We start from the raw sequence: 26,669 nt of genomic DNA, 5'->3' as shown, positions 1-26,669 counted from the left end.
TTAATTTATTAACTATTAAATTATTAAAGTGTATATATATATATATATATATATATATATATATATATATATAAAAGTGCATTTAAAAATAAATAAAAAAAAAAAGTTATTTTTAATTTGAACTTTGAATTTAACATCAAGGTCAGAAAATTTTGTTTAAAAAAAAAAAAAAAAAAAAACTGTAGGAATCGAGATACAAAACTAATAATTATATTAATCGACATTAGCTAAACATTAACTAATATTCGAAACTCATTGTGTATCTCTCTTTTTTTTTTTTTTTTTTTTTTTTTATTTGATAATTGTCTTATCTTGTTTGATTTTTACTTTTTTTTTTTTTTTAAATAAATTAATTAATTAAAAATATTACTTTACTTTCTTTCGAGTACTGTTTAAGTAATTAAATTATTTTTTCTTTTAGTTGATTTTAGAGAGAGAGAGAAAAATATAGAAAATCATGAAAGATATTGAAGTAAAATGTGATGTTCAAGCTTTACAAGATATAGCCAATCGTTTAAGAATCCACAGTGTCACTGCTACGAATGCATCAAAATCTGGTCATCCTACATCATGTTCATCTCTCGCTGAAATCATGTCCGTATTATTTTTCAATGTCATGAGATACAGTCCGAAAGAACCAAAACATAGATCTAGTGATCGATTGGTGTTATCAAAAGGTCATGCAGCTCCTGTTTTATATGCAGCTTGGGCTGAAGCTGGCCTTTTCTCACCCTTGGAATTACTTAAACTAAGAAAAATTGATAGCGATTTAGAGGGACATCCAACACCGAGATTAAATTTTATCGATGTGGCGACTGGATCATTGGGACAGGGCCTTTCCATTGCTTGCGGTATGGCATATGTGGGAAAACATTATGATCGTTCCTCTTACAGGGTGTATTGTATTGTCGGAGATGGTGAAAGTTGTGAAGGAAGCATATGGGAAGCATTACATTTTGCCGGTCATTATCAATTGAATAATTTATGTGTCATATTCGATATAAATCGGTTGGGTCAGTCTGGCCCCACATCACTCGAGCACAATATGGAGATATATAAAAAGAGATTGGAAGCATTTGGTTTTCATGCAGAAGTTATCAATGGCCACGACATTGAGGTTCTTTGTAAAGCTTTTCATACAGCATGTAAAAATGTTGATCGGCCTACTGCATTACTCGCACAAACCTTTAAAGGGAAAGGATTCCCCGATATAGAAGATCTCGAAGATTGGCATGGAAAACCACTCATGGATAGAGGAGAAAGAATAATTCAAGACTTGAAAAATTTAATCAGCACTGATCAATCGAAATTAAAACCATTAGAAATAGTAGATGACTCCCCCATTGTAGATATATCGAACATTAAATTGTCTACACCACCTAATTATTCCCTGGGAGATAAAATAGCTACCAGATTGGCGTATGGAGTCGCTCTTTCAAAAATAGCTGCATCCAACGATAGAGTCATTGGATTGGATGGCGACACGAAAAATTCAACTTATTCCGACAAGTTAAAAAATGCATTTCCGGAAAGGTACATAGAGTGTTACATAGCCGAACAAAATTTAGCTGGGGTTGCCATCGGAGCAGCTTGTCGAGACCGTACCGTAGCTTTTGCATCAACATTCGCTGCCTTTCTAACAAGAGCTTTCGATCAGATACGAATGGCAGCCATATCTCAGAGCAACGTTAATTTTGCCGGATCTCATTGCGGAGTTAGCATCGGTGAAGATGGTCCCAGTCAAATGGGTTTAGAGGACATAGCCATGTTTCGTAGCGTTCCCAACTGTACCGTATTTTATCCGAGTGATGCAGTGAGCGCAGAAAGATCCGTCGAAATCGCTGCCAACACGAAAGGTATATGTTTCATAAGAACGTCGAGACCCGCAACCAGCGTCCTTTACAAAAACGATGAAGATTTTGCCATAGGAAAAGCAAAAATATTGAAAAAATCCAACGACGATCAGGTATTGATCATAGGTGCCGGAATAACACTTCACGAAGCTTTGGATGCGGCCAACAAACTCGCTGAGAAAAATATTTCCGTTAGGATTTTGGATCCATTTACGATCAAACCCCTCGACGAGGACGCCATCATATCGAACGCCAAAGAATGTAACGGAAACGTCATAGTCGTGGAAGATCATTATCCGGAAGGAGGAATCGGTGAAGCCGTTAAAAGTTGTCTAGCAGAAGAAAGAAATACTTGCATAAAACATTTAGCGGTGAGAGAAATTCCGAAATCCGGACCACCGAACGCACTCTTAGAAAAATACGGCATCAATTCGGCCGCCATTATTCGCGCCGTTAAATCTTTTTCAATATAAGCTTATACCAAATGATAATAATAATAATCAATAAAATTTCCTTTTCTTCTATTATTATTATTATTAAGCACAATTTTTAATTTTTTATTACAAGTATTGCATCAAATTATTTTAAATAATGTTAAATGATGATGATGACGATTATTGAAACCTTTTGTACATATATATTTATCATTACAAAAAAAAAATTTTAAATAATAATAATAATAATAGAATATTTAGAATGTGGCAGGTAATTAATTATCATTAAAATGATGAAAAGGAAAAGGAAAATTAATGTATGGATTTTTAAGGAAAACCAAAAATAATTTTTAATAAAAAAAAAAAAAATCAAATCTCATTTTAAGACTTAAATAATAATAATAATAATAATAATAATTCCTATAAAGATTTTTTTTTTTGTTGCATTTAATTTTTTTATTTATTTTTATATTACATACAATCACAAGTTCTTAATGTATTTAATTTAGTATTATTATTATAATTATACATAAATTTTTGCTTTTTTTTATGTTTTATAACGGAAAAGTAGTTGACTGATTAGTAATAATAATAATAATAATTGTTATTGTTTTTAATATTAAAAAAATGTGGGGAAAAAAAAAATTTATCGGGTGTAACGTTTTTTTTTTTTTTTATTGATTTTGTAAATTTATACGGGTTTAAAAAATTTAAAAAAAAAATTAAAATTTAAATAGAATTTAATGTTTATTTTTGTTATAATTTTATTTATTTTTCTTCTTCTTACATGAGTTTAAAAAGTATAATAATAATAATAATAATAATAATAATAATAATAATAATAATAATAATAATAATAATCAATCAAAAATTGATGATTCCAATGGAAAGAGTTGGTTATTTATTTATTTATTAGGAAATTATTATTTTTAAATAAAATCATGTATGATTTACCATATTGAAAATAATAAATAAATAATAACGGATTAAATCGTTTATTTTTTTAAAAAAAAAAATTCGTTAATAATAAAATAACGTTTAAAATAGAAAGTAAAAATTTGAAATCGTAAAGCGGAAATTATAAACTGGTATTATTATTATTATTATTATTAAAAAAATTCGGTTTTCATAATTTGGCACGAATGATTTAACCTTTGGTTAAAGGTTGATTTAAGCGTTGCCGTGGCCGTGGCGTGGCAAGGTAGAAAAAGGTGAGGTTTTTTTTTTTTTTTTTTTTTTTAATATATCGGTTAAAAAATTTCAAAAAAAAAACGAAAAGAAAAATTATTTCGTTCATTTTATTTATCCATAATTTATTTTAAAATGGAGATATGTTATTTAAAAAATGTCTGCCGACATTGCTCTCAGTCAATACTATATGATTTTGGCAAAAAAAAATTTGGCGTTCGTGTTAAATACAAATTATTCGATGTTATTATAAATCCCCGATAAATGTTAATTAATCGTTTTAAACATTCAATATTTAATAAATAATTTTTAATAATAAAAAAAAAAAAAAAAAAAAAAATGTCATTTTTTTTTTTTTTTTTTTTTTTTTTTTAGTGAGGTGGTTTTTGTTTGAATGTGGTACCATTGGAATTCATTTTAGATTTTTAAACATTTTTCATAATCATAATATTTATTATTATTATTATTCGTACCGTCAAATGTGATTATTATTATTATTATTACTTTTCAACATCTATTATAAATTGCACAAAAAAAAACAAATCGAGGATAATATAAATAATTATTGTTAAAAAATATTTTATCGTGCACCGACTTGTGATTAATCGATTATTATTATTAATGTTATTTAATTAATGTCAATATTTCCTGAATATAATTGAACTATTATTAAAGGCAAGTTTAATATTGTATAAAATAAATTTTATTATCCCATGTGTAAGGAAAAAATTAATTCAAACAGCCTCATACATGAATTATTTTTATGAACCCATAAATTAGGTTCTAATTGTCATTTTTCAAAAAAAAAAAAAAACGTGTGATGTTGCCAAATTATCCTGCATGCCAGAATTCATCCAGATCAAGTAAAAGGTTTGAAATTTTTGTCGATTTGGACATTAACATATTTATTACATATATATATACATGATATTGTATATATATGTGTATATAAGTTAGCGAAGTAAAAATGTCAAAGTGATTTTTTTGTTTTGTTTTGTTTTGTCCATTTTAGGAAAATGAGTAGCTCTGAAGAAGTGTCTTGGATTTCATGGTTTTGCGGTTTAAAAGGCAATGAATTTTTTTGCGAAGTCGATGAAGATTATATACAAGATAAGTTTAATTTGACCGGTTTAAACGAATTAGTTCCACATTACAGACAAGCTTTGGATATGATATTAGATTTGGAACCAGGTAATTATATATATATATATATATATTATATTTATTTACTTATTTTATCGAAACTTTCATAATGTGTGATCGTTTCCCCCCCTCCTCCTCGTCTCCTGCTGAAATTTTAAAATGTTTTAAAAATTGTGCTAGATGATGAAATAGATGACAATCCTAATCAGTCAGATTTAATTGAGCAAGCTGCAGAAATGCTATATGGACTCATTCATGCTAGATATATATTAACCAATCGAGGAATTGCACAAATGATAGAAAAATATCAAAGCGGAGATTTCGGGTGTTGCCCAAGAGTTTATTGCGAAAGTCAACCGATGTTACCTATTGGTATGTCACATTAATTTAATTTCCTTTTGAAACATTAAATTGGTTTGTATAAAAATTATTATTATTATTATTATTATTATAGGTTTATCCGATGTACCTGGTGAAGCTATGGTTAAATCATATTGTGCTAGATGTATGGATGTTTACACACCTAAGTCATCTCGTTACCACCATACGGATGGAGCATATTTTGGAACAGGATTTCCTCATATGCTTTTCATGGTTCATCCAGAATACAGACCTAAAAGATCTAGTAACCAATTTGTTCCAAGGTATGTCAATTCGATTATTAATTACACATGATTGATATTTAATAATGATAATAATAATGTTTTTGTTTTGCTTTTTAGGTTATACGGTTTTAAAATTCATCCTTTGGCTTATCAAATACAACAACAGGCGGCAACAAATTTTAAAGCTCCTATTCGTACGTTGGTTTATAATAATGGCAAACGCTGAAACTACGATAATAAAAATAAGTTGACAATTTTTTATTTCAAAATCAACAAGTTTAGGAAAATGTTAATTGAAGCAATTCTGAATTTGTTTAAACTATTCTTAAAAACATAAGGAAAAATTCGGTCTAAAGTCCGTCGTCGTCGTCGTCGTCCTAGTACACTAGATGTATTTTAGAGCAAAAAAAACTGGGGGGATGGGGGTGGTTGGGCGGTCAACAATTTAAAAAATGCCTTCATCGAAAGTTTATTGGTCTTGTGTGAATATTTTTTTTTTTTTTTTTGGCGATTTGACGTCGTATTATTGGATCGAGTTTATTTATCTTTTATTTCTTATGTTTATATTAATTTTTTTTTTATCGAAAGTTTTGAAATTCTTGTAAACACACAAAAGAAAAAAAAAAAAAAAACATTTTTCTTATGATTTTATCATTATTATCGATTCAACTACACATTTCCAGATATATATATATATAGAAAAATGTTTGTTTGTTTGTTTGTTTGGTGAGATTTGTTTTGTGAAAATTATGTTTTGTTTGTTGGTGCGTCACCAATTTTATTTTGTACAAAACATTATTAAAAGACTTAACAAGTCTATTAGCTAACATTTAGGTATTAAAATAATAATTTATAAAGTGTGTTTTCCAACATAAAAAAACATAATTTAAAAAAAAATAAATAAATAAATTAATTAATTAATAATCAATTTAAATTAATTCTTACTTAACGTTGTAATAATGAATAAAAACATTATTAAAGCGGTTTTCACGGTATCGAATTGTCTCTCCATTAAACAAAAAATGTATTTATATATACGAATGAACAGCACATCATATCTTCAAATTGCTTGTAAGCTAATTGTTACTTTCACATTTGTTTTTTTTTTTTTTTTTTTGTTTTCCCCTCCCTTTCTTTCTTTCTTCTCCATATGTTTATATTCATCTTATTTTCTTAGATTATTTTGTTTTAATTATTTAATAAATTAATAAATAGTTAACAAAATTAATTTGTTGATTTTTTATTATTTTTTTACATCAAAAGTTTAGAAACATTTTAAACGTGATTATTGTGAAACTTTATTTATAAAAGTTATGGAGTATAAAATTTTAATAAATTTAATATAATAATAATAATAATAATAATAATAGTAAAAGTTGTGTAAAAATAATTGAAATGAATTTTAAAAAAAACGGTTTTTAATTATGGTGGATACAAATCCGAGTCATAATACAAGTAAGATCATTTTGACGCCAGCTGTTATGGCGGAAGCGGCTAATTATTGTTTATAAGTTTATTTAGTTTGAATTTTTTAAATTATTATTATTATTAATTATTATTATTTTAGTTATTTTTTTTTTGTATTGTTAACTATAGTTTTTATTTAAATGATATTAAAATATATAATATATATATATATTAAATTTCAATGGGAATCGAAGATACCCAAGCATCAAATATATTAAATGAATTAAATGCATTTATTGCTGGTACGACTCGATCTTCAAAATTTAACGAATTAGAATTAACTAAAACAGCATTAAATTTATTAAAAACATTACCGGCATCTCGAGATGCCGTTTTAGAATTTTTTTGTTCCGTTTTTGATACCGCAGTTAAAAAATATGTGGCTTGCATCGAGGTAGGTTGATGTTTCCATTTGCGTTTTGAAAATGGTTGTCACCTAACCAATTAACGAGACGTTATTATCAGGCAGATAAACTGTCGGCCTGCCAGTCTTTTTCAAATCAACAGGAAGATGCTGTTATCAGTGAAATACATTCTGTGCTATGTAATTTTGTGACTTCTAGCCCGGAAGCATGGGCACCAATTATTTCTGCATGGTCACTTAAAGTATTAGGGCAAGTGTCATCACATTATAGTCAACTTCCATCATCAGTTGGTTTAAATGAAGCTCTACACTGGTGGATGTCTTGCAGAGCTGCAAGAACTCTCGTGGACATCACTACACAGTGCTTGTCATGTTTAATCGATTCAGATACCGAAACTTGTATTAATGCATTGTTGGGTAAATAAAATCTTACCATATCATGATTAAAAAAAAATCTGTTTTGATCGATTGTTCTTTAAACATTACATTCTTTCATAACTGCGTTACTAAAATATTAAATTTTTTTTTTTTTCAGATACGAGTGTTGCTCATTCTCCCCATTTCGATTGGGTAGTTGCTCATGTAGGGAGTTCATTTCCTAAAACTGTTATCACAAGAGTTCTGTCTTGTGGTTTAAAAGATTTTTGTGCTAAAGGAAATATTCAATCTTCCAGTAAATCTGCCAAACTTAATTCAGTAGTCGGAATATTAGGACACTTGGCATCTAGTCATTTCACAGACATTAGAAAGGCTCTTTTAGAGCTTTTCGAGGTATGTAGTAATTATTTACAAAAAAAAATGATAATAAAATATTGTAAATTACTAATAGATTATTATTATTATTTTTTTTTCAGTGGATATTCGATGATTCAAATGCAGATTTGCAATATCGCAGTGCAGTTATTCCATTTCTTCTTCAAATAGCATCTAAATCGCAAACACTTTTGAAAGCTTTATCGACTGATGTATTACACACATGTAAGTAATTTAAAATTTTTGTTATCTAAATTTATTATTAAAAATAATAACTGAATGATATATTAATTGATAATTAACAAAAAATTTTTTATTTTCAGTGGACATGAAAATGCTTTCGAACCTTGCCGAGTTTGCACCACATTGGAATGCTTATTTTAAAAATGACACAGAGAAATTAGAAGACTTAATTATACATTTAGCTCTTGGCTGTGAAAAAGGTGGTGCAAAAATTATTTCCTTACTGTTAGATGGAACAAGTTATCATGATGCTAACATTGCAGAACAAAGCAATATACTTCTGGGTAATTATGTAAAATTTGAATGAATTCGAAGCTTACAAATTTTTAAAATTACAATTTCATACTCATATAATTAAAATAACAAATTTTTTTTTAAAGAACTCTTATTGGAAGATATCGATGTGCAACTTAGAAGTTATAAATCAACCACCATACCATTTTTAGAATCAATCAAAGCGGAAATAATTCAAGTTCAACATTTACTTCTTAGCGATAATCCTCTTAAGCAACAAACAGCTTGTAGACTTTTTAAACTTATGGGTAATTATCAACATAATAATAATATGTTTCTACATTTATTTAGTTTTTTTTTTTCATGTAAAAAGTTTGATTTTTGTTTTTTTTTAATTAGGATCTGTGAATCCCTCTGTAATTGTGGATCTTTCTTGTTATCTTCTTGTTCATGGTACAAATGGAGCACATAGGGCAGCTCTTTTAGATCTTGTACAATCCAATTATTCTTGTAGCCTTTGGGAAAATAAAAACATATTGGCTTTGGCATTGGAAGAATCTTTGAGATTGATTTCCGGCGAATTCACCGAAATAAATCATCAGCACACCAACATCGATCCACATTTACTATGGCAAAATATTTCCGAGCTTATAAAGTAAGAACGAAAATTTAATTTACTTTATTTATAAAAATGTAAACTCGAAAACGTAAATTTTTGATTGTAGGTTCGAAAAGAGTAGAAATTTGGAGGACACTCTTTCCCATCGGGTTGTTTGCAATGCCGTTGCTCAAAATTTATCTCCCCTCACCGACCTACTATCGAGCTGTTACAATCCGGAAACGTTAAACGCCATAACATACGTGATCGATCTTTTGCCATTATCATCATTATCAACGTTATCCTTACAACCCATGCTTAGACTTTCGAAAAATTGCGTCAAATATTTTTTTATGTGTTTAAACGAAAAAGGTAATTTTATCGTGAATAAGGCGTCCGACCGTTAACTCATTCTCTAATTAATTTCATTATCGTGCAGACAGGTGGAAAAAATGTTTGAATTGTCACGTGGCTTGCAGTCTATTAGGAAAACTTTGCTCTCGTTCATCATCCGCTAGAGCATTAGCAATACGCGAATTGTTAGAATGCAGTCTTTTTCTATCCGCATCTTGTTTATTTGGCGCAAATAAGAAAAAAAATTTCGTCGATTCTAAACAAGGATATTTACTAATGGAACAAAATTATCAATTGGTAACGTTTTTTTTTTTTTTTTTTTTTTTTTTTTTGAAAAAGATGAGGATTTTCCCATTTTATACAGAAATTTGTTTGTTTGTTTGTTGTGATGTTGCGTAGGGCACAACAACAATATTAGCTCAGCGTCAATCGAGCGTTTTTGGAAATGGCGTAACGCGTCATGGAAAAAAAGAAAAAGTTGTCGTTGCGAGATTGGATGAGGATATCGTTAAAGAAAATACCGTTTACTTAATAAAAGCCATTAGGGTAAGAAAAAAAAAAAATTATTGATTCGATTTGATTGGTAATTATATTATTATTATTATTATTATTTGTTTAAAAAAGGCTTGCTGTACGGATACGACAAAAACAAATTCGGATTCCGGTAATAATTTATCCCTCGATGCTGTCATACAAGTTTCCCTGTTGATGGTTGAACTCATTTCTCCCGACGTCATGTACAACGGATTACCATGGCCGGAAGAAGAATTTTGCAAAGTATATTGTTTTTTACACGATATTCAAAGCGTTTAGAAACAAACAAGCAAAAAAAAACAAAATGGTTTCATATTTTTAGGTTACCATTGAAAGAGACGTACACATTCGTAAAATATTCGACGAATTACCTCTCGCTTGGAAACTATTGGATTTCATAGCGCGTAATCAACCCGCACTTTGCTATTGTTCGGTTTTGCTGAGGGCGCTCATGGCAACGTTGAAATCGCAATGGAGTTCGACGTCTACGTCCGATAGCAAAATCGTACTCGCGGCAACGGTTCGCCTATTGGAAATAATGTCTTTGGGACAGCTGTTGCCTCCACCGTTGTCAAGTTTACAAGTGGCAATACCGCATTTGACGGCGCCAGAGGTTAATGAAAAATTTTTTTTTTTTTTATTCCTTTCATCATTATCAATCATTATTATTTAAAATTATTGGGTTAAATTTTTAGGTTGTCGTCCTGCTTCAGGATTGCGTTTGGAGTTACATGAGAGACAACGTACCCTCACCCGCACTTTTCACGAGAGATTCAAGGACGGGTTTCATGTGGCGAGATCCGAATTTTGAAAAACCCTCGTCACAATACACGGAAACGTTTCGCCTCATATTACAAAATAATATAAAATCATTCGGAGAACTTTATTCGAAATTATTTATAAATTTTTAGGGAATGTAATATATATATATAATTTTTCACACCCTTAAAAACGCGTTTAATTTTTTCCCCAAAAAAAATAATTTAAAAAAAAAAAAACCATCGGTCGTCATTCGTTAATTCGAAAAAAAACAAAACGAAAATGAAAATGAAAAGGAAAAAAAAAATGAACATCTAAATTTTTTTTTTTTTTTTTTTAAATTATTTTATGCCATTTATTGTTTTTTAAAATTTAAAATAACAATGATGGGTTAAAAAAAAAAAAAAAAAAAAATTTAAATCGTTTAAATAAATAATTTTTTTTTTTTTTTTTTTTTTCATTTTCTTTCGATATTTAAAAAAAAAAAGAAAAAAAATTTATAATAATTAAAATTAACAAGTGTGTGCGTGGGAAAATGTAATCGTGAATAAATAACAATGATATTTTATAATTAATTAATAAAAAATTATATTTAAATAATAATTTTTTTCGTACCATCAAATTATCATCAAAAAAATTAAATATCGAAGAAAATGAAAATAATTTTTAAAAAAATAAATAACTTGATAGGAAAGAAAGAAAAAACATGGAAACAACGTATTTTAAACAAGGTAATTGAATTAATTATTTATTTAATACATAAAATGATTCAAACAATAACAAACAACAAACGTTTTTGTTTCTCTTTGTTTGTTTGTCTGTTTGTGATTGTTTTATTTTGTATTTTTTCCACTGGACATGTTTTATGACTGTAACACTGGATAAAATATCAAAGAGCAAAACAATAAACAAACAACAAACTTTTCTTGTTTGTTTGTTTGTTTGTGATTGTTTTATCTTGTATTTATATGATTTTAAGACTGGAAAAAGCAAGAAAATAACAAGTTTAATTATTTATGGTTGTCAATGAATATCAAAGAATTTAGTACACAACAGATTTTTTTTTTTTTTTTTTTTTTTTGGGGGGGGGGGTCTCACAACAAAAGTTTATAATAAAATAATCTGAATGATATTTTTTTTTTTTTTTTCAGAGTACTTCAAAAAATTTATAAAGAAATTTATTTATATATCAGGTACATGAAAATAAATAATAATTAAATGACAAATTAAAAAAATTTCAAGCATTTCAAGTTTAATGAATGTCACTTGAAGAGAAAATTAGTAACGAACTAAAAGTGACATATTTATTTTTTAAAAAAAAACTAAAAAAAAAAAAAACACGATGTTATTATTATTTAATAATTAATTAATTAATTAATTAATTTTGGAAAAAGTAAATAATCCCAAAGAAGAAGAAAAAGGAAAAGAATAAGAAGGTTAAAAAGATAATTAATTGAAGTACTTTTAATATCATATCATTATCGAATTTTTTTTTTCTTTTTTTTTTTTTTTTTTAATTTACACCGTTTAAAAGGTTTTTTTCAACGGAAAATAAAACAAAATAAACTTACCGAAAATCGAATTTTAAATATAAAAACAAAAATTTTTCCAACAATTCATAATAATCCATTTAAAATTTAAATAAATATGATAATAAAATTTTCTTATTACGTATTTTCAACGACATTTTTCTGCAATAAAAAAAAAAATTCCCTCCAATCAGGTTGTCCAACTTTTGTACGAAAAAAAAAATCAGTTATAAATCGTACGTTGAGAAGTTAACAACAACAAAATGGTGGAAATTTTTTTTTTCAATTTATTTTTTCACTTTTAAAATTATTTTTTTTCCCGGTTAATTAATATTAATTTAATTAATTAATTTATTTATTTATTTATTTGTGCGTCATAATTTGTATTTACGCGTTTTTAGAGTTAATTAAAAGTGTTTGAAATTATTATTTGGACTTCGTGTGTGTGTGTGATGACAACTTGCGGTAAGTCTCATATTATTTCTAATTATTTTTTTTTAACTTAAATTTTAATAATTTTTTCGTTCTTATTTAATATTTCCCACCGCCCCCTACCCCCCACCCTACGTAAAATAATTAATTTGAAGTTAAATTAAAACCGATGTGAAAATTTAATAACTTTACCCCCCCCCCCCCGAAAAAAAAAAAAAAGTTAATTTTAATTATGAATTTTTTCTTTTTTTAAAATAATTTCTCATTATTATTATTATTATTATTAATTTTCATGACTAAAATTCAAAAAGAAAGAAAAAGAAACGATTACTCAAATAATTTTTTTTTATTATTTTTAATAAATTAAATAATTAATTACAAAATATTAATTAATAATTTTTAGGCCATAACTTTCTTCTTATTCTTCTTCTTCTATTATTATCATTATTATTTGTCCAAAAAAAAAAAAATTTTATCCCTTTTTTTAGGTTTTTTTTTAAGTAACTTTATTAAATACAGATTGTGGTACAAAATTAATACAAATCATTTTTTTAATTAATTAATTAATTAAATTAATTTTTAATAATTTTTTAAACAAATTATTTTATTTAAAAACAAAAAAAAAAAAAAAACAAAGAATTAGAATTAGTACGGAAAATTACTGTAATTTTTTTTTCTAAAATTTTTTTTTCAAACTTTTGGAATGCGTTTTAACTGTTTTGAACCAAATTTTTTGTTTTGTTTTGGTAGAAAAATCTAAGTTTTAAAACAAAATTGAAAAGTTTTGAAACAAAATTGAGCGTTACGCGAAAAAGTAAATAAATTATTTTTATTTTTACGAGTCTCTAATAGAAATCACACTTGAATAGAAAAAATCATTATTATTACCCGATATACATTAAAAAAAAAAAAAAAAAAAAGCAATCTTTAAATTTAACTACATAAATTCTCGATTACTTTTACTTTCATTCAAAAAGTTCATTTCTCAGTCTGTTTACAAAACCAATTAACAATAACTAAAATTAATTCAGTCTTTTTAAAGCTCGTCTTTAAGGTCTTCGTCATCTCCGCCACCTTGAGGAGGTACACCTCCCGTACTCGAATATAATTTAGCTATTATAGGTTTGGTTACATCTTCCAATTCTTTCTTCTGTTTCTTGTACTCGTCCACGTCCGCATCCGGATTTTGTTCCAACCATTTTATCTTTTCATCGATCGCTTCTTCCATTTTCGCCTTGTCATCGTCGCTGAGTTTGGCACCCAGTTTTTCCTTGTCTCCCAATTGATTTTTAAGAGAATAAGCGTACGACTCGAGTTCGTTTCTCGAATCGACTTTTTCCTTCAGTTTTTTATCTTCGTCTGCAAATTTTTCCGCGTCTTTGATCATTCTTTCAATGTCGTCGGGAGTCAATCTGTTTTGATCGTTCGTGATGACGATTTTTTCCTTGTTTCCCGTTCCCTTGTCTTCTGCCGACACTTGAAGAATTCCGTTGGCATCGATTTCGAATGTGACTTCAATCTGTGGAACTCCTCGCGGTGCCGGCGGTATGCCCGTCAAATCGAATTTTCCCAAAAGGTGATTGTCCTTCGTCATGGAACGTTCTCCTTCGTACACTTGTATGGTAACGGTGTGTTGATTATCCGATGCGGTTGAGAAAATTTGAGATTTCTTCGTAGGGATAACCGTGTTTCTCGGTATAAGTTTTGTCATGACTCCGCCGATCGTTTCGATACCCATCGTGAGAGGATTTACATCCAAAAGAACGATACCATCCGTGTCTTGTTCTCCGGTCAAAACGCCGGCTTGAACGGCTGCACCGTACGCGACAGCCTCATCCGGATTGATTCCTCTGCTTGGTTCTTTTCCCCCGAAGAAATCTTTGACCAATTGTTGAATTTTCGGAATTCTAGTACTTCCGCCGACCAAAACAATTTCATCGACGTCCTTTTTATTCATGTCGGCATCTTCCAAAACTTTTTGAACGGGGTTCATGGTCGAACGGAAAAGATCCATGTTCAATTCTTCGAATTTGGCTCTGGTAAGAGTTTCCGAAAAATCATCTCCGTCAAAGAAACTTTCAATTTCGATTCTGACTTGATGACTCGAGGACAATGCTCTCTTAGCTTTTTCCACTTCTCGTCTCAATTTCTGAACTGCTCTGTTATCCTTCCTTATATCTTTACCCTTCTTCTTTTTGTACAATTTTATAAAGTGATCCATAACTCTTTGATCGAAATCTTCTCCACCCAAGTGAGTGTCACCATTGGTGGATACTACTTCAAAAACGCCATTTTCAATTGTCAATAGTGATACGTCGAAAGTACCACCTCCCAAATCGAATACCAATACGTTCTTTTCTCCCTCACGCTTATCTAAACCGTAAGCAATGGCAGCAGCTGTAGGTTCGTTTATGATTCTCATAACTACCAAACCTGAAATGGTTCCTGCATCTTTGGTAGCTTGACGCTGAGCATCATTGAAATAAGCTGGAACTGTAACTACGGCATGTGTTACTTTCTTTCCTAAATATGCCTCAGCTGTTTCTTTCATTTTTCCTAAAACCATGGCTGAAATTTCTTCCGGAGCAAACAATTTGGTTCCCTGAGATGTTGACACTTCAATGTGTGGTTTACTATTTTTCTCTTTAACCTACAATAAGATACATGCAATGTATATTTTGATAAGACAAACAATTTAATGATGAATTGTAATACTCTTTAATTAATTTTATAATAAATTAAAACTATTCTGGAATGAGTTAGGTACATAAAAATTTTTTTTTTTTTACTAACCTTGAATGGAAAATATTTGATATCATGTTGAACAGCTGAATCGGTCCATTCTCTACCTATTAACCGTTTGGCATCGAAAATTGTGTTTTCAGGATTAGTTGTAAGTTGATTCTTGGCAGCATCACCAATCAATCTCTCTCCTTCTGCAGTAAAAGCTACATAAGATGGTGTGATTCTGTTACCTTGATCATTAGCAATTATTTCTACCCTTCCATTTTTATATACACCAACACTGAAAAATTTAAAAAACTCAATTATAAGTACTCTTGATGATATTGCAACAGAAATATGGTTTGAACCATATAACCTTAATTTAGTACAATTATTTTAAATAGAAATAATGAATTGAACTTATGTACAAATTAAATTTGAATTAAATAAAGATTACAAAATAAAACGTAAAAGCTAAGAAAAGATAAATTACTAACCATGAGTACGTTGTACCTAAGTCAATACCAATAACGGTTCCGACATCAGGATTTTTATCTTCTTTTGCTGCACAAAGTGCAACAAAAACAAATAAATTAAAAAAAAGAAGCAAAAGTTGTCTCATTGCAATAACTAAATTAGAACCTCCAGGGTTTTATATTGTAAATTTTTAACGCCCGGCAAACCTATGATGTGGCAATAATCAAAATTTTTTAGATAGATATTGAATGTACAATATATATATATAATTCAAGTCTTGAAATAAATTTTCTTATATTAACTAATAAATGTTTTCTTTTTTTTTTAAACAAATACCGCACATTAATTAAAAAAATATTATCACGATAAATTCATAGACTTACTTAATTAATACTAATACCTTTTGAACTTGGTTTTAACTAAACTTGAAACGTTTATTTCTTAAAGGAAAAAACAGTGATTCGTGTCTTTCATCGATTGGTTCTAAATTTAATGACGTGGTTCAACCTAATATTTGATTGGTCGATTTTAATGATTTGGATCATTCTGATTGGTCGAAATTTTTACATAAGAATACTTTTAGAAATAACTTTTTTTTTTTGGCGGCGGCATTGAATCAGAATTCCACGTAAATTTTGAAATTTTTTTTAAGCTTTTAAAAAATTACGTGAAATTACGAAAGGATTCTCTTTTTTTTAAATGAATGAATGAGTACAAAAATAATTAAATTTCTGTAAAAAAAAGCTTCACTTAAGACTTATTAATGTTAAAATTTGCGTTTTTATAAATGGTTCAATGTACGTTTAGGTATGACGTATTTCTTATTTTTTAAACTTGAAATGTACCGTTAAACAATTGTTGTTTCTTGTAACATTTTTTTTCTTTAAAGTACACAAATGAAAAATTTCTTCCCTAACCTATGTATATTTGGGAGAGTTAAAAAAAAAAAAACCAAAATGCAACTTTGATTCTACTAATATCATGTTTATTGTTAAAATGAATTGACTAATTATTATTAGCCTAACATTCATTTTTTTTTTTTTTTACATAATAATGACCAATACTAATTAAATTAAACTAAAATATAACTAATTATGTGATAATATGCAAGTATTAACTTTCTTCTACTTTAATAAGTTATTATTTTCTTATGTGAATAAATTATGTTTATTGAAAAACTGATGTAAAAATGCTTTTGATTTATCAATTAAGAAATTTATTTTAACAAATTTTTTTTATTTATTATCATCATCACGGAATCATCCATTTTATCTTTTATAACTTATTAATTTATTTATTTATTTAAAAAAAAAAAAATGATATTAAATTTCCTTTAGGGGTTTTTTAACGGTTTTAACGTCTGGCCTTATTTTAATATTTCCTTGAGATTTTCCCTTGATAAATAAATAACATTATTAATTGTTTCAATAACTTTATATTAAATGTGTTTAATATCAAATGAAATTTACAAATTCTAACATTATTAAACTTTTAATTAAAATCAAAGTTCATGAAAAGTTGCATCATTGTTAAAAAAAATTACTCTACTTTTATTTTTTAAAAAAAAATTGTTTAACTAAGCATTTTAAAAACAATGAATTATTCTAAAAGTAAAGTAGAACGTGAAATGTCATTACAATTAATTTTAATATAACTTCCCTGTTTTTTACAATTTTTATTTATAACAATAATTATTTGATGCTAAACAAAATTATTTTCCATTCAAAAAATTTTATGTCAATATAACTGCATGGATGTCAAACAAGGGTTAATTTTCTAATAAATTTGAATTTAAATTGTTTATAACTTTAAATTTAATATTTAATTTTACATAAACAATTTAAATTTACATCAAAACAATAATTTTTTTTTTTTTTTAACACTTAAAATAAATGAAAAGAAATGAAAGGAAAAAAATTATTAATAATTATAATTTAGATAGAAGAATAATTATCTTGGGTTTTTTATGCGTAAAGTTTCAAAACAAAATTTTTTTCTCTCTCTTCTGTTTCAAAACAATTAACTATCCATCATGTACACCTGCACAACTTTATAATTTGTTTACATTATTTTCTTAAAGTTAAAAATAAAATGTTTCGTAAATATATATTTAGTAAAAACGCGACGAAAAATATTAATAAATTTTTATCTACTTTTCCCGAAAAAAAAATCCAAGAGAATCGTTCACAAATATTAGGTAATAATTATATTAAAGAAAATGCAAAAGTTTATGCACTACTCATTTATTTATGTACATAATATACATAATTCTTTTTTAATAATTATCATATTAATTATAATTAATCAATTTACTTTTTTTAACGACTTTTTTATAAAACTTCTATTATGTGTTGATTAATTAACGATTTTTTCTAATATTTATATATTCTTTTTTTTTTTTTTTTAAAATTATTCTAGGAGGTGAAGATGTTGAGGTTATTAATGAAAATCATCCCGATTTATTCAATGTTCAAAATATGTTTACAATAAAAGATTTATTTAATGCCAGAGTACATTATGGACATAAAATAAGTTCACTTAATGATAATATGAAACAATATTTGTTTGGATCACGTTTAGGACATCTCATATTCGATTTGGATATCACATCTCAGCATTTACAAAAAGCATTAAATTTTACAGCTCATGTCGCTTATCAAAATGGAATTATATTATTTATATCTAAAAATCCTAGATTTACATTAGTCGTTGAAAAAACAGCTGTCGCATGTCAAGAATATGCAGTGACGAGAGAATGGAATGCTTTTACCTTTACAGGAAGTTATAGAGTTTTTGAAAATTATATAAGATTGCCAGATTTGTGTATTTTTTTAAACACATTACAAGAAAATTGCGAACAACATCCGGCAGTTAAAGATGCTGCTAAAATGTGTATCCCAACAATAGCCATAACAGATACAAATTGTGATCCTAATTTAATTACTTTTCCAGTACCTGGAAATGATGATTCAATAGAATCAATAAATCTTTATTGTAAATTATTTAAAAATGCAATATTAGCTGGGAAAAATGCAAGGAAAAAAAAATTGAGTAATAATAAAAATAAAGGAATCCCCATTACTGATAAGTTAAACATAGATTGAAAGAATTTTTGTTAAAGGAAATGCAGTAGGTTTGATAAACTATTAGACGAACGAGATTTTATTTATTGTGTATCTATAAGATGGATATCGATTTGAATGATTAAACAAGATAAGTGTTCTGATTTCAAATGAGTTTTTATTATATTGAAAAAAGTGACATTAAATAGACATTAATATAAAAATAATAAAAAAATATAAAATATAAAACTTTTGCATTTATTTAATCTATGATTGTACGCTAACAGTCAGTTTGGAATCTCTCAATTTTTGAAATTGTCTCGGTCCTATAATTTTAGATATTTGTTTCGATATGTTAGGAAAATAAACCAAAGCATAAACGAATAACATCAGTGGAAATCTTCCCATCCATGCTTCATCCAGTTTATTAACAATTGCTATAAGGCTAAGCTCTGCACATCTTTCAGGAGTCATTCTTTTATCATTTTTATCCACAGATTCTCCATATTTCTAAAAAAAACAATATAAATGTAGTTTTCTATGGAAAATTTCATGAATTCTAACATGATTTTCTTACTTCTCCAGGATTTTCAGTGAAGCTTTCCTGTAAAAAATTACTAAAAACAGGTCCCGGACATAATAATGTTATTTGTAATGGAGTTCCTAATTTTTCATTTCTAAGCGATTCAAAATATCCCTGAAAGTTTAAGAAAATCGTTTCAAGTTTTACTTTTTTTTTCAAATTGAATGATTCTCTTGATATTTACATGAATAGCATGTTTGCTTCCAGTGTAGGAACAAGAATATGGAGCTCCGACAATTCCAGCCAAACTCGATGTGACAGCAATTTGTCCAGTTTTATTCTTATTAAAATATTGTATGGCCAATCTTGAGAGCGATATGACACCGAAAACATTCAAATCGAAAACTTGACGATCAACTTCGACATCCACATTTTCCCAAATTGCTCTTTGCGACCTTCCAGCATTATTAATCAAAATATCAAGCTGTAATTAAATTCAATATTAAAAACTGTACAAACGATAAGAATTTTAGTAAACCTCCATACTGACTTTTTTAAATTGATTAATGACTAAATCGAAATATGTTTTGTGCAAATTTGTTTTAGTTATATCTAAGGGGAGTATTAATATGTCATCGGGAGATAATTCCGGATTGATTTGTAAACATTTATTTTTAACTCTTTGCAATTCTCCTTCTCTTCTCGCTGATATAACAAGTTTAACTTTATATTTAGCCGCTTGACAAGCTAAAGCTTCACCTATTCCACTTGATGCTCCTGTTATCCATATTACTTTACCATTAAGCTCACCTATTATAAAAATGTTTTTTTAGTCAACATTTAATTGACAAAAAAAAAGAAAAAAATTATTTATTTATCTCACCAAGTTTTTTTCCAAATTTTTCAGCAATAACAAGCCTAACATCGCTATCTACTAAACAAAGTGTAAATAAATAAAATAAATAATAAATAATAAGTATAATTCCAATTATTGTAAAGAAAGCCATTTAAAAATCGTTTTTTTTTTCTTATGTAATTATCGGTGATTGATTTCGCATATATTTTTTTAAAAAGTGAATCACATTTTTTTTTTTTTTTAAATAAGTAATAACTAAAGTTTATTATTTAATAATAATAAAACTTATTAAAATAATTTTATTTATGATTGAATTTACTAACGGTACAAACAGCAACGTCATCTACGTAAACCACAAACACGAATAATGATATTTAATAACCAATAGTATTATTATTATTATTATTTCATTATGTATTAATGGCCATAATTAAATTTATATTAACGTCTTCGATTTAGGGTTAATAAATTTTTTTTTGTTTCTTATATTATCAGTATTGATTTTTTCGTTTAACTGATAAATAAACTTATTCCATAAATAAATTATGCAGATAAAATAATTTATTATTAACCAATAATTTTTCCCACCCCCCCCCCCATTTTGTTTTTTTGTTTCCATTAATTAATTATTTTAGGATAAATAAATAAAAACTTGACAATTATTAAAATATTTCCTTTTTATTAAAAAACATTTTCTCATGGTTTTAAGGTACTAATAATAATAATAATAATAATATTTATTTAATACATATTGTTATGAATTTAACTTAACTTGTCATCAATCATGAATTAGATAAGTTTGATTCTAATAAAATAATAGCATTTTTTTCTTCTATTTGTTCCAATGGAATTAATATACCATCTTCATCATCTCTGTACCCATAATAATCAGCATCGATATCTTTCATTAATTCAGCTCTCGTTTTTTTCGGAGGAGGCGGTGGCTCTTGTTCGAATAATTCTCTGACTCCGGGTAAATCTTTGGCAGCTCCAAAATATTTATAACCTCTATTTCCAGGTACTTCTTTTCCTTCGTGATCTAACATTCTGGGACCTATCCTTCCATAATCGGGACCTCCTAATGCTCTTATCTGTATCTCCCAATGTCCTTTTTCTCTGAGTAATTTATTGATTTCATCATTCAAGTCTCTTATTCGAAACTCACCCAATCCGGCATTTTGAATTTGTGCTACCTTTTTAGCTACTTCTCTGAGTATTTGCATTCTCCATTTTTCAGCTTGTGGTAAATCTTTGCATTCCGATGCTAGATAAGGTCTCCTCTCTTTAGCCGATTCATTTAATTGTGCTGCTCTCCATCTGGCTAATGTAGTCATTGCTTTTTCTGCGTTTCTCGCCATTTTTTACTACTGTTTTCTTCAAATGACAGGAAAAATTATTGCAAACAAAAAGTTTATTTTAACAACTACCTTGTTTCTTTAAATTGGAAATCTTTATTGTTTAAAATAGTATTTCTACTATTATAAATATTTTAATGTTATGTACGAAATGTTAAACATTATATTTTCAATATATATTTCCTTTCAATGTATAATTAATTAATAATAATATTTAATAAATTTTAAAAATAAATAAATAACCGGTCACTTACTCACTTAAAAATGTTTAAATTTTACATTTTACTACCAACATTATAAAATAAATAACACTCCAAGTGTATTTTTATTTACAAAATCATATATTTCTCTTGTATATATTTATGTATTATATATATATACATAAATTTTAATAATAATAATAATATTTATCAAGATCTCTCTATGTTGAAAAAACATTCAGAGTAATGATTATACAAATTTCGTGATTTGATTTGTCATAACGTATTTATCAAACAATAAACAATTTTTTTTTTTTACGTTATAATAAATTATTATTAAATGATATAATTTTAATTAATAATTAAACTACTTGTAACAACCGAGTATACATATTTATATTGTTTTTATGAATTGTTAATTCTTGTTTAAAAAAAAAAAAATTTTCAATTCGAAATGTTTTGTGTACGGTTACACCCTTAATTAAAAGGGTCAAATCATAAAAATATATACACACACACTTTTTTGTTGTTTATTAATAATTACAATAATTTATAAATTAAGGTTATCTATACTAAAGGACTTTTTATCATAGTGTGAGTCAGTGTTAAAAAAATTCAAAATGGCTTGTAATCGTTGATAGTGTACGAAATTATTATTGTTTTCTACGGTTAAAAAAAAATGTTTGATGTCAATAACGAAAACGGTTATGTACTATGTAAAAAATATTGTATACCGGAAGAAATATTAGCATTAATTTTAAGTCATGTGCCAGCGAAAAAACTTGTTTTCGACTGTCGAAGAATTTGTAAATATTGGTGCAATGTCATTGATTCCCTAGTTTGGAGAATAAAATTAAAAAGAATGAAAATACCACCGAATAAAGTTGTTGAATTGCCTTGGTATAATTGTTTTTGGATTGTCATTAAAACCCCTTTAGATAGAAATTTAGTTAAAAATAACTGTGGCCAAGGTAATGTTAATAATTTGTTCAAACGATGATGATCCCTGAATGAAAATTTATTAAATAAAAATTTTTTTCAGAGGGACTTAAATATTGGAAAATTTTAAGTTCTGGTGGAGATGGTTGGGCGATTGAAAAACCTCCTGTCGGATGTGAAGATTTTCCCAAAAGCGAAGAAGTTTATTTAAATAAATGTTCTATTTTAAATCATAAATCATGTTTTGCAACATCGTATTATTCTTGTACGAAAATGCAAATAATCGATCTTAAAAAAGAAGGTGCTTGTTCGGAACTATTGGATAAATTAAAGCCTCAAATAACTATAAATGATTGGTTTGTCGATTTCTATTAATCAGGCGCAACATTTTTAAAAAAATTTATTACCAACTGTAAAATTATTTTAATTTCTAGGTGCTGTGGTAGGTTCGATTGTAATAGTATTTACGAATTGAAAGTAAAACTTGTTAATGACAAATTTGAAACTGTTGCCGATTTTGAAGTTAGAAAAAATTTAGGATTAGCAGATGGATCACAGTGGCAAAGGGTAATAATTATCTACCATACTTTAAGTTTGATATCGAAAACAAATTTTTTGTAATGAGTGATAAATGTTTTGTGTAGAGTAATCTGAAAACTTAATAAATTAAACCCATTTTGTATAAAATACATAAACATTAATAATGTCAACATAAAAATTGTTGCAGATATCGCATACGTTTATCGATTATGGTTCGGGAGTTAAATTTATCGAATTCTACCATGGTGGTATGGATTCACAATTTTGGAAAGGTCATTATGGAAGTAAAATGACTGGAGCCTTAGTTACCCTTTCGTTTAAATGACACACACACACAAATATTTACTTATATTATAATTTGATAATAAAAAATGCATAATTTTTTTTTTTTTTTTTTTTTTTTGTTATCTTAACATAATTCGACAATGGCAATTATTTTATATCATACTTAATTGTTTTTTTTTAATTTTACAATATATACGATTTTAAGTTAATCATATGATGGATATCATATTACAATGCCTAATAATCATTTTCAATTAGTTAACCTCATCGAAATGAATAATAATTAATAATTTTTTGTTAAAACCGATTTCAATTTAACATATCATTTATATATTGTTATTTTCAAATTTATTATTAAATTTTGCTTCATTGTTGTTATTCTTTTAACTATCTGTATGATAATTTTTTTTTAATGAACAAATCGAATTAGACTGTGATAAAAAAAAAAAAAAATTTTAATTGTGATTCGATAAAGATAAAATAAAATAATAATATGTAATTATCGTGTAAATTATTTTATTGTTAAACAAAATTGTTATTATTGTTAAATCAGATGAAAATTTTTATGTTTTTTTTTGTTATATTTAAATTATTTAGTCATGAAATGTTTAAAATATTATTTAATTAGGGCTTAAATAAGTGTTTTTTTTATTCGATCAAATTAATTATTGTGGAATTTGTTTTTTAAAAAAAAAAAATTATGCATTGATTTAAAGACAAATATTTACTTAATTATTATTTAAAACTTTTAATTATTATTTAAAATATTAATAATAATTATATAATTAATTGTTTTAACATTCCTTCATTAAAAGACATATTTATAAGAAAGTCATTTGTAAATGAAATGATGATAAATTTTAATCACCCCATTATTGTTAATCAATTATTTAATCATTTTTAAAACGTTAGTCATCTCAATATTTTATTTAATTAATTATAATTATAACGAATATAATAATAATAATAATAATAATAATAATAATAATAAATAAGGACGTTGGAATCAAATTTATCTTTGGGTGGGGTATTAAAATAGTTGTTACATGATGGCCCTGAGATTAACGTTCGTTTTCTTTTTTCTTTTTTTTCTTGTACAAAAAAAATTAATTAATTGTGTGTCATTTAGTAATTTGTTTTAACTTTGGAAAAAAAAAGTAAAAATTTTTTAAGTAAACGTTTGCGACCGTGTTTGATGTAATTCCCGTAATTGATAATAATAACTAAATAATGTTTAAAACTTATATATCATTGAATAATTTCACTTACCGCCATTTTTCCAAAAACCGTTAACGGTTAAATTTTTGAATTTGTGCATTCGGTAAAACAATCATTTGTGATGTTTAAACATTCAATGATAAAAAATTATTCTTATTTATAGAATCACTATAAGTAAAGATTTTAATATTCGAAATTGTTTAAAATTAAAAAAAAAAAATTTTTTTGAAAAATCAATAACGATTTATTCGGTACGAAATAACAAAATTTTAACGGTCATTCGTCGTAACACCTTTTAAAATTTAATTTTAACCGCGAAAGTAAAAAATACATTATTATTATTATTATTATTACTTAACATTTTCTTTTCTTAACATGACCTCAATTGATAAAAAAAAAAAAAAAAAAAACTATTTTATAAAAAACAATTAAAAAAAGAAAGTATTTTGACGTAAATTTTTACGAACATCCGCCATTTTTAATTATTTCTAACTTTCAAATATGTGTCACGCTCTTATTAAGCTTATTAACGTTTTTTAACAACCTTAAAAAAAAAAAAATTAAGGTTGGCAATGGGTAAACGAAAAAAAAGATAAACAAAACAATTTTTTAAACACATTTTATAATTTATATATTTTTATTTTAGGAATATTTTTTTTTTTTTACTTCTTTTTTTTCTATTTTTTTTTTTTTTAAACATTCAAACTACATTTTTTTTTTTTTTAAAACTTAATCTTAAAATAAAACATGTCTGTACACATATAAATAATAATGACCGTGATACATTTATTATGTTTTACATTAATGATACATCAGACTTAATTACAATCCAACCGATACATTATTTATAATAAACATTTTTTCTTAAATAATGACGGTAAAAATCGTTTTGTTAATTATATTTATATTAGCATGAAGAGGAGGGGAGGGGAAGGAGGGGGGGAAACAAAAAAAAAATTTTTCTTAACGATTTCAAAATAACTCGAGTTAGGTGAATGTACATTGATTGGCCATTTTTTTTTTTTTTTTTTCCTTGGATCAATCTTAATGACATTAAATTTTTTTTTTTTTTTGTTTCAGATAAAGTGTGGAATTTATATTACAATATTGTGTAAGTATTATTTTAATACATTTATTTATATATATATATCGAAAAATATTTTGTACTTTCTAAATAAAAATTTAGTTAATGGCAATTTTTATAAATGCAAATTAAAAAAAATTAAAAGCACACACCAATATGGAAGACAAAGAGAAGGTTTTTTTTTTTTTTTTTTTTTGTCTTAAAGTTTAAAAACAAAAGAAAAATTAGCCAAATTAATTACTAAAAATTTACAAAAAAAAAACTGCCTTCATTTTTTTTTTAAATTAAAATGAAAAACTACAACACTACACTACATTACACTACGCACTACACTCAGAGAGATTTACAACATGAATCAAACTAATAAATACTTTTTCACTTTTTTTTTTTTTCTATTTGTTTGTTTTAAATACAATTATCATCACACACGACAATATATAAGTAATTTTACATCAATCAATCAATCAATCAATCATTCTCACAGGTAACTAATTAAATAATTTTATCATCATAATAATAATTATTATCAAATCCAAATTTCTAACGGTTGTGCTTGTTAGATTTTAATTTTAAAAAATCAATCAATTTATTTACTCATTATTATTATTATTTAGGAGCTTTTTTAAAATAAAATTGGGAATCATATACGTAGATCCCCGGGGGTAACTGAACCGCTATAAAGGGAGGTCGACGGGAAAATTTTCCGGCAACAAAATGGCGCCAACCCCTCTACCTCCGAGACTAGGCCGAATCAGGCACTACCTAACAATCACTGCGACCTTCAAAGGTTGCTATAATATTCTTGTCAGAAAGAATTCTTTCCTTAAAAAAAAAAAAAAAATATCATTTAAGTTGTTTTTTTTTTCTTTTCAAAATTAAAATCATGGCCTGAAGCAAAAAAAAAAAAAAAAAAAAA

At 26.5% G+C, this 26,669-nt stretch overlaps 8 protein-coding genes across 8 annotated transcripts; 5 read left to right on the top strand and 3 right to left on the bottom strand.

Moving 5' to 3' along the window:
- Positions 1-457: 457 nt before the first annotated feature.
- On the top strand, positions 458-2,326 carry Phum_PHUM490990 (transketolase, putative; the record flags this gene model as incomplete). Its single annotated transcript, XM_002430534.1, has 2 exons — positions 458-1,509; positions 1,534-2,326. 2 exons carry the CDS (start codon positions 458-460, stop codon positions 2,324-2,326), a joined length of 1,845 nt encoding a protein of 614 aa, XP_002430579.1.
- Positions 2,327-4,491: 2,165 nt separating this feature from the next.
- Phum_PHUM490980 (Casein kinase II subunit beta, putative) lies at positions 4,492-5,449 on the top strand (the record flags this gene model as incomplete). Its single annotated transcript, XM_002430533.1, has 4 exons — positions 4,492-4,666; positions 4,799-4,990; positions 5,073-5,262; positions 5,341-5,449. 4 exons carry the CDS (start codon positions 4,492-4,494, stop codon positions 5,447-5,449), a joined length of 666 nt encoding a protein of 221 aa, XP_002430578.1.
- A 1,422-nt stretch (positions 5,450-6,871) lies between these two features.
- Phum_PHUM490970 (uncharacterized protein) lies at positions 6,872-10,681 on the top strand (the record flags this gene model as incomplete). The annotated part of the gene is made up of 13 exons (XM_002430532.1): positions 6,872-7,084; positions 7,156-7,471; positions 7,590-7,825; positions 7,909-8,032; positions 8,131-8,334; positions 8,431-8,592; positions 8,684-8,939; positions 9,010-9,254; positions 9,322-9,533; positions 9,636-9,782; positions 9,861-10,013; positions 10,093-10,383; positions 10,466-10,681. 13 exons carry the CDS (start codon positions 6,872-6,874, stop codon positions 10,679-10,681), a joined length of 2,775 nt encoding a protein of 924 aa, XP_002430577.1.
- A 2,845-nt stretch (positions 10,682-13,526) lies between these two features.
- On the bottom strand, positions 13,527-15,836 carry Phum_PHUM490960 (Heat shock 70 kDa protein cognate 3 precursor, putative; the record flags this gene model as incomplete). The annotated part of the gene is made up of 3 exons (XM_002430531.1): positions 13,527-15,140; positions 15,284-15,515; positions 15,712-15,836. 3 exons carry the CDS (start codon positions 15,834-15,836, stop codon positions 13,527-13,529), a joined length of 1,971 nt encoding a protein of 656 aa, XP_002430576.1.
- Positions 15,837-18,168: 2,332 nt separating this feature from the next.
- On the top strand, positions 18,169-18,891 carry Phum_PHUM490950 (mitochondrial 28S ribosomal protein S2, putative; the record flags this gene model as incomplete). Its single annotated transcript, XM_002430530.1, has 2 exons — positions 18,169-18,779; positions 18,813-18,891. 2 exons carry the CDS (start codon positions 18,169-18,171, stop codon positions 18,889-18,891), a joined length of 690 nt encoding a protein of 229 aa, XP_002430575.1.
- A 129-nt stretch (positions 18,892-19,020) lies between these two features.
- Positions 19,021-20,283, bottom strand: Phum_PHUM490940 (alcohol dehydrogenase, putative; the record flags this gene model as incomplete). Its single annotated transcript, XM_002430529.1, has 5 exons — positions 19,021-19,263; positions 19,331-19,450; positions 19,521-19,760; positions 19,827-20,086; positions 20,160-20,283. 5 exons carry the CDS (start codon positions 20,281-20,283, stop codon positions 19,021-19,023), a joined length of 987 nt encoding a protein of 328 aa, XP_002430574.1.
- Positions 20,284-20,836: 553 nt separating this feature from the next.
- Phum_PHUM490930 (uncharacterized protein) lies at positions 20,837-21,490 on the bottom strand (the record flags this gene model as incomplete). The annotated part of the gene is made up of 2 exons (XM_002430528.1): positions 20,837-20,844; positions 20,992-21,490. The coding sequence occupies 2 exons, from the start codon at positions 21,488-21,490 to the stop codon at positions 20,837-20,839; spliced, it is 507 nt and encodes a 168-aa protein (XP_002430573.1).
- An 876-nt stretch (positions 21,491-22,366) lies between these two features.
- On the top strand, positions 22,367-23,491 carry Phum_PHUM490920 (F-box only protein, putative; the record flags this gene model as incomplete). The annotated part of the gene is made up of 4 exons (XM_002430527.1): positions 22,367-22,658; positions 22,730-22,982; positions 23,061-23,193; positions 23,354-23,491. The coding sequence occupies 4 exons, from the start codon at positions 22,367-22,369 to the stop codon at positions 23,489-23,491; spliced, it is 816 nt and encodes a 271-aa protein (XP_002430572.1).
- Positions 23,492-26,669: the final 3,178 nt, after the last annotated feature.

This window comes from Pediculus humanus, genomic scaffold (assembly GCF_000006295.1).
Source record: "Pediculus humanus corporis 1103172108260 genomic scaffold, whole genome shotgun sequence".
NCBI classification, from domain to species: Eukaryota; Metazoa; Arthropoda; class Insecta; order Psocodea; family Pediculidae; genus Pediculus; species Pediculus humanus.
This window is presented reverse-complemented; position numbering and strand designations above follow the sequence as displayed.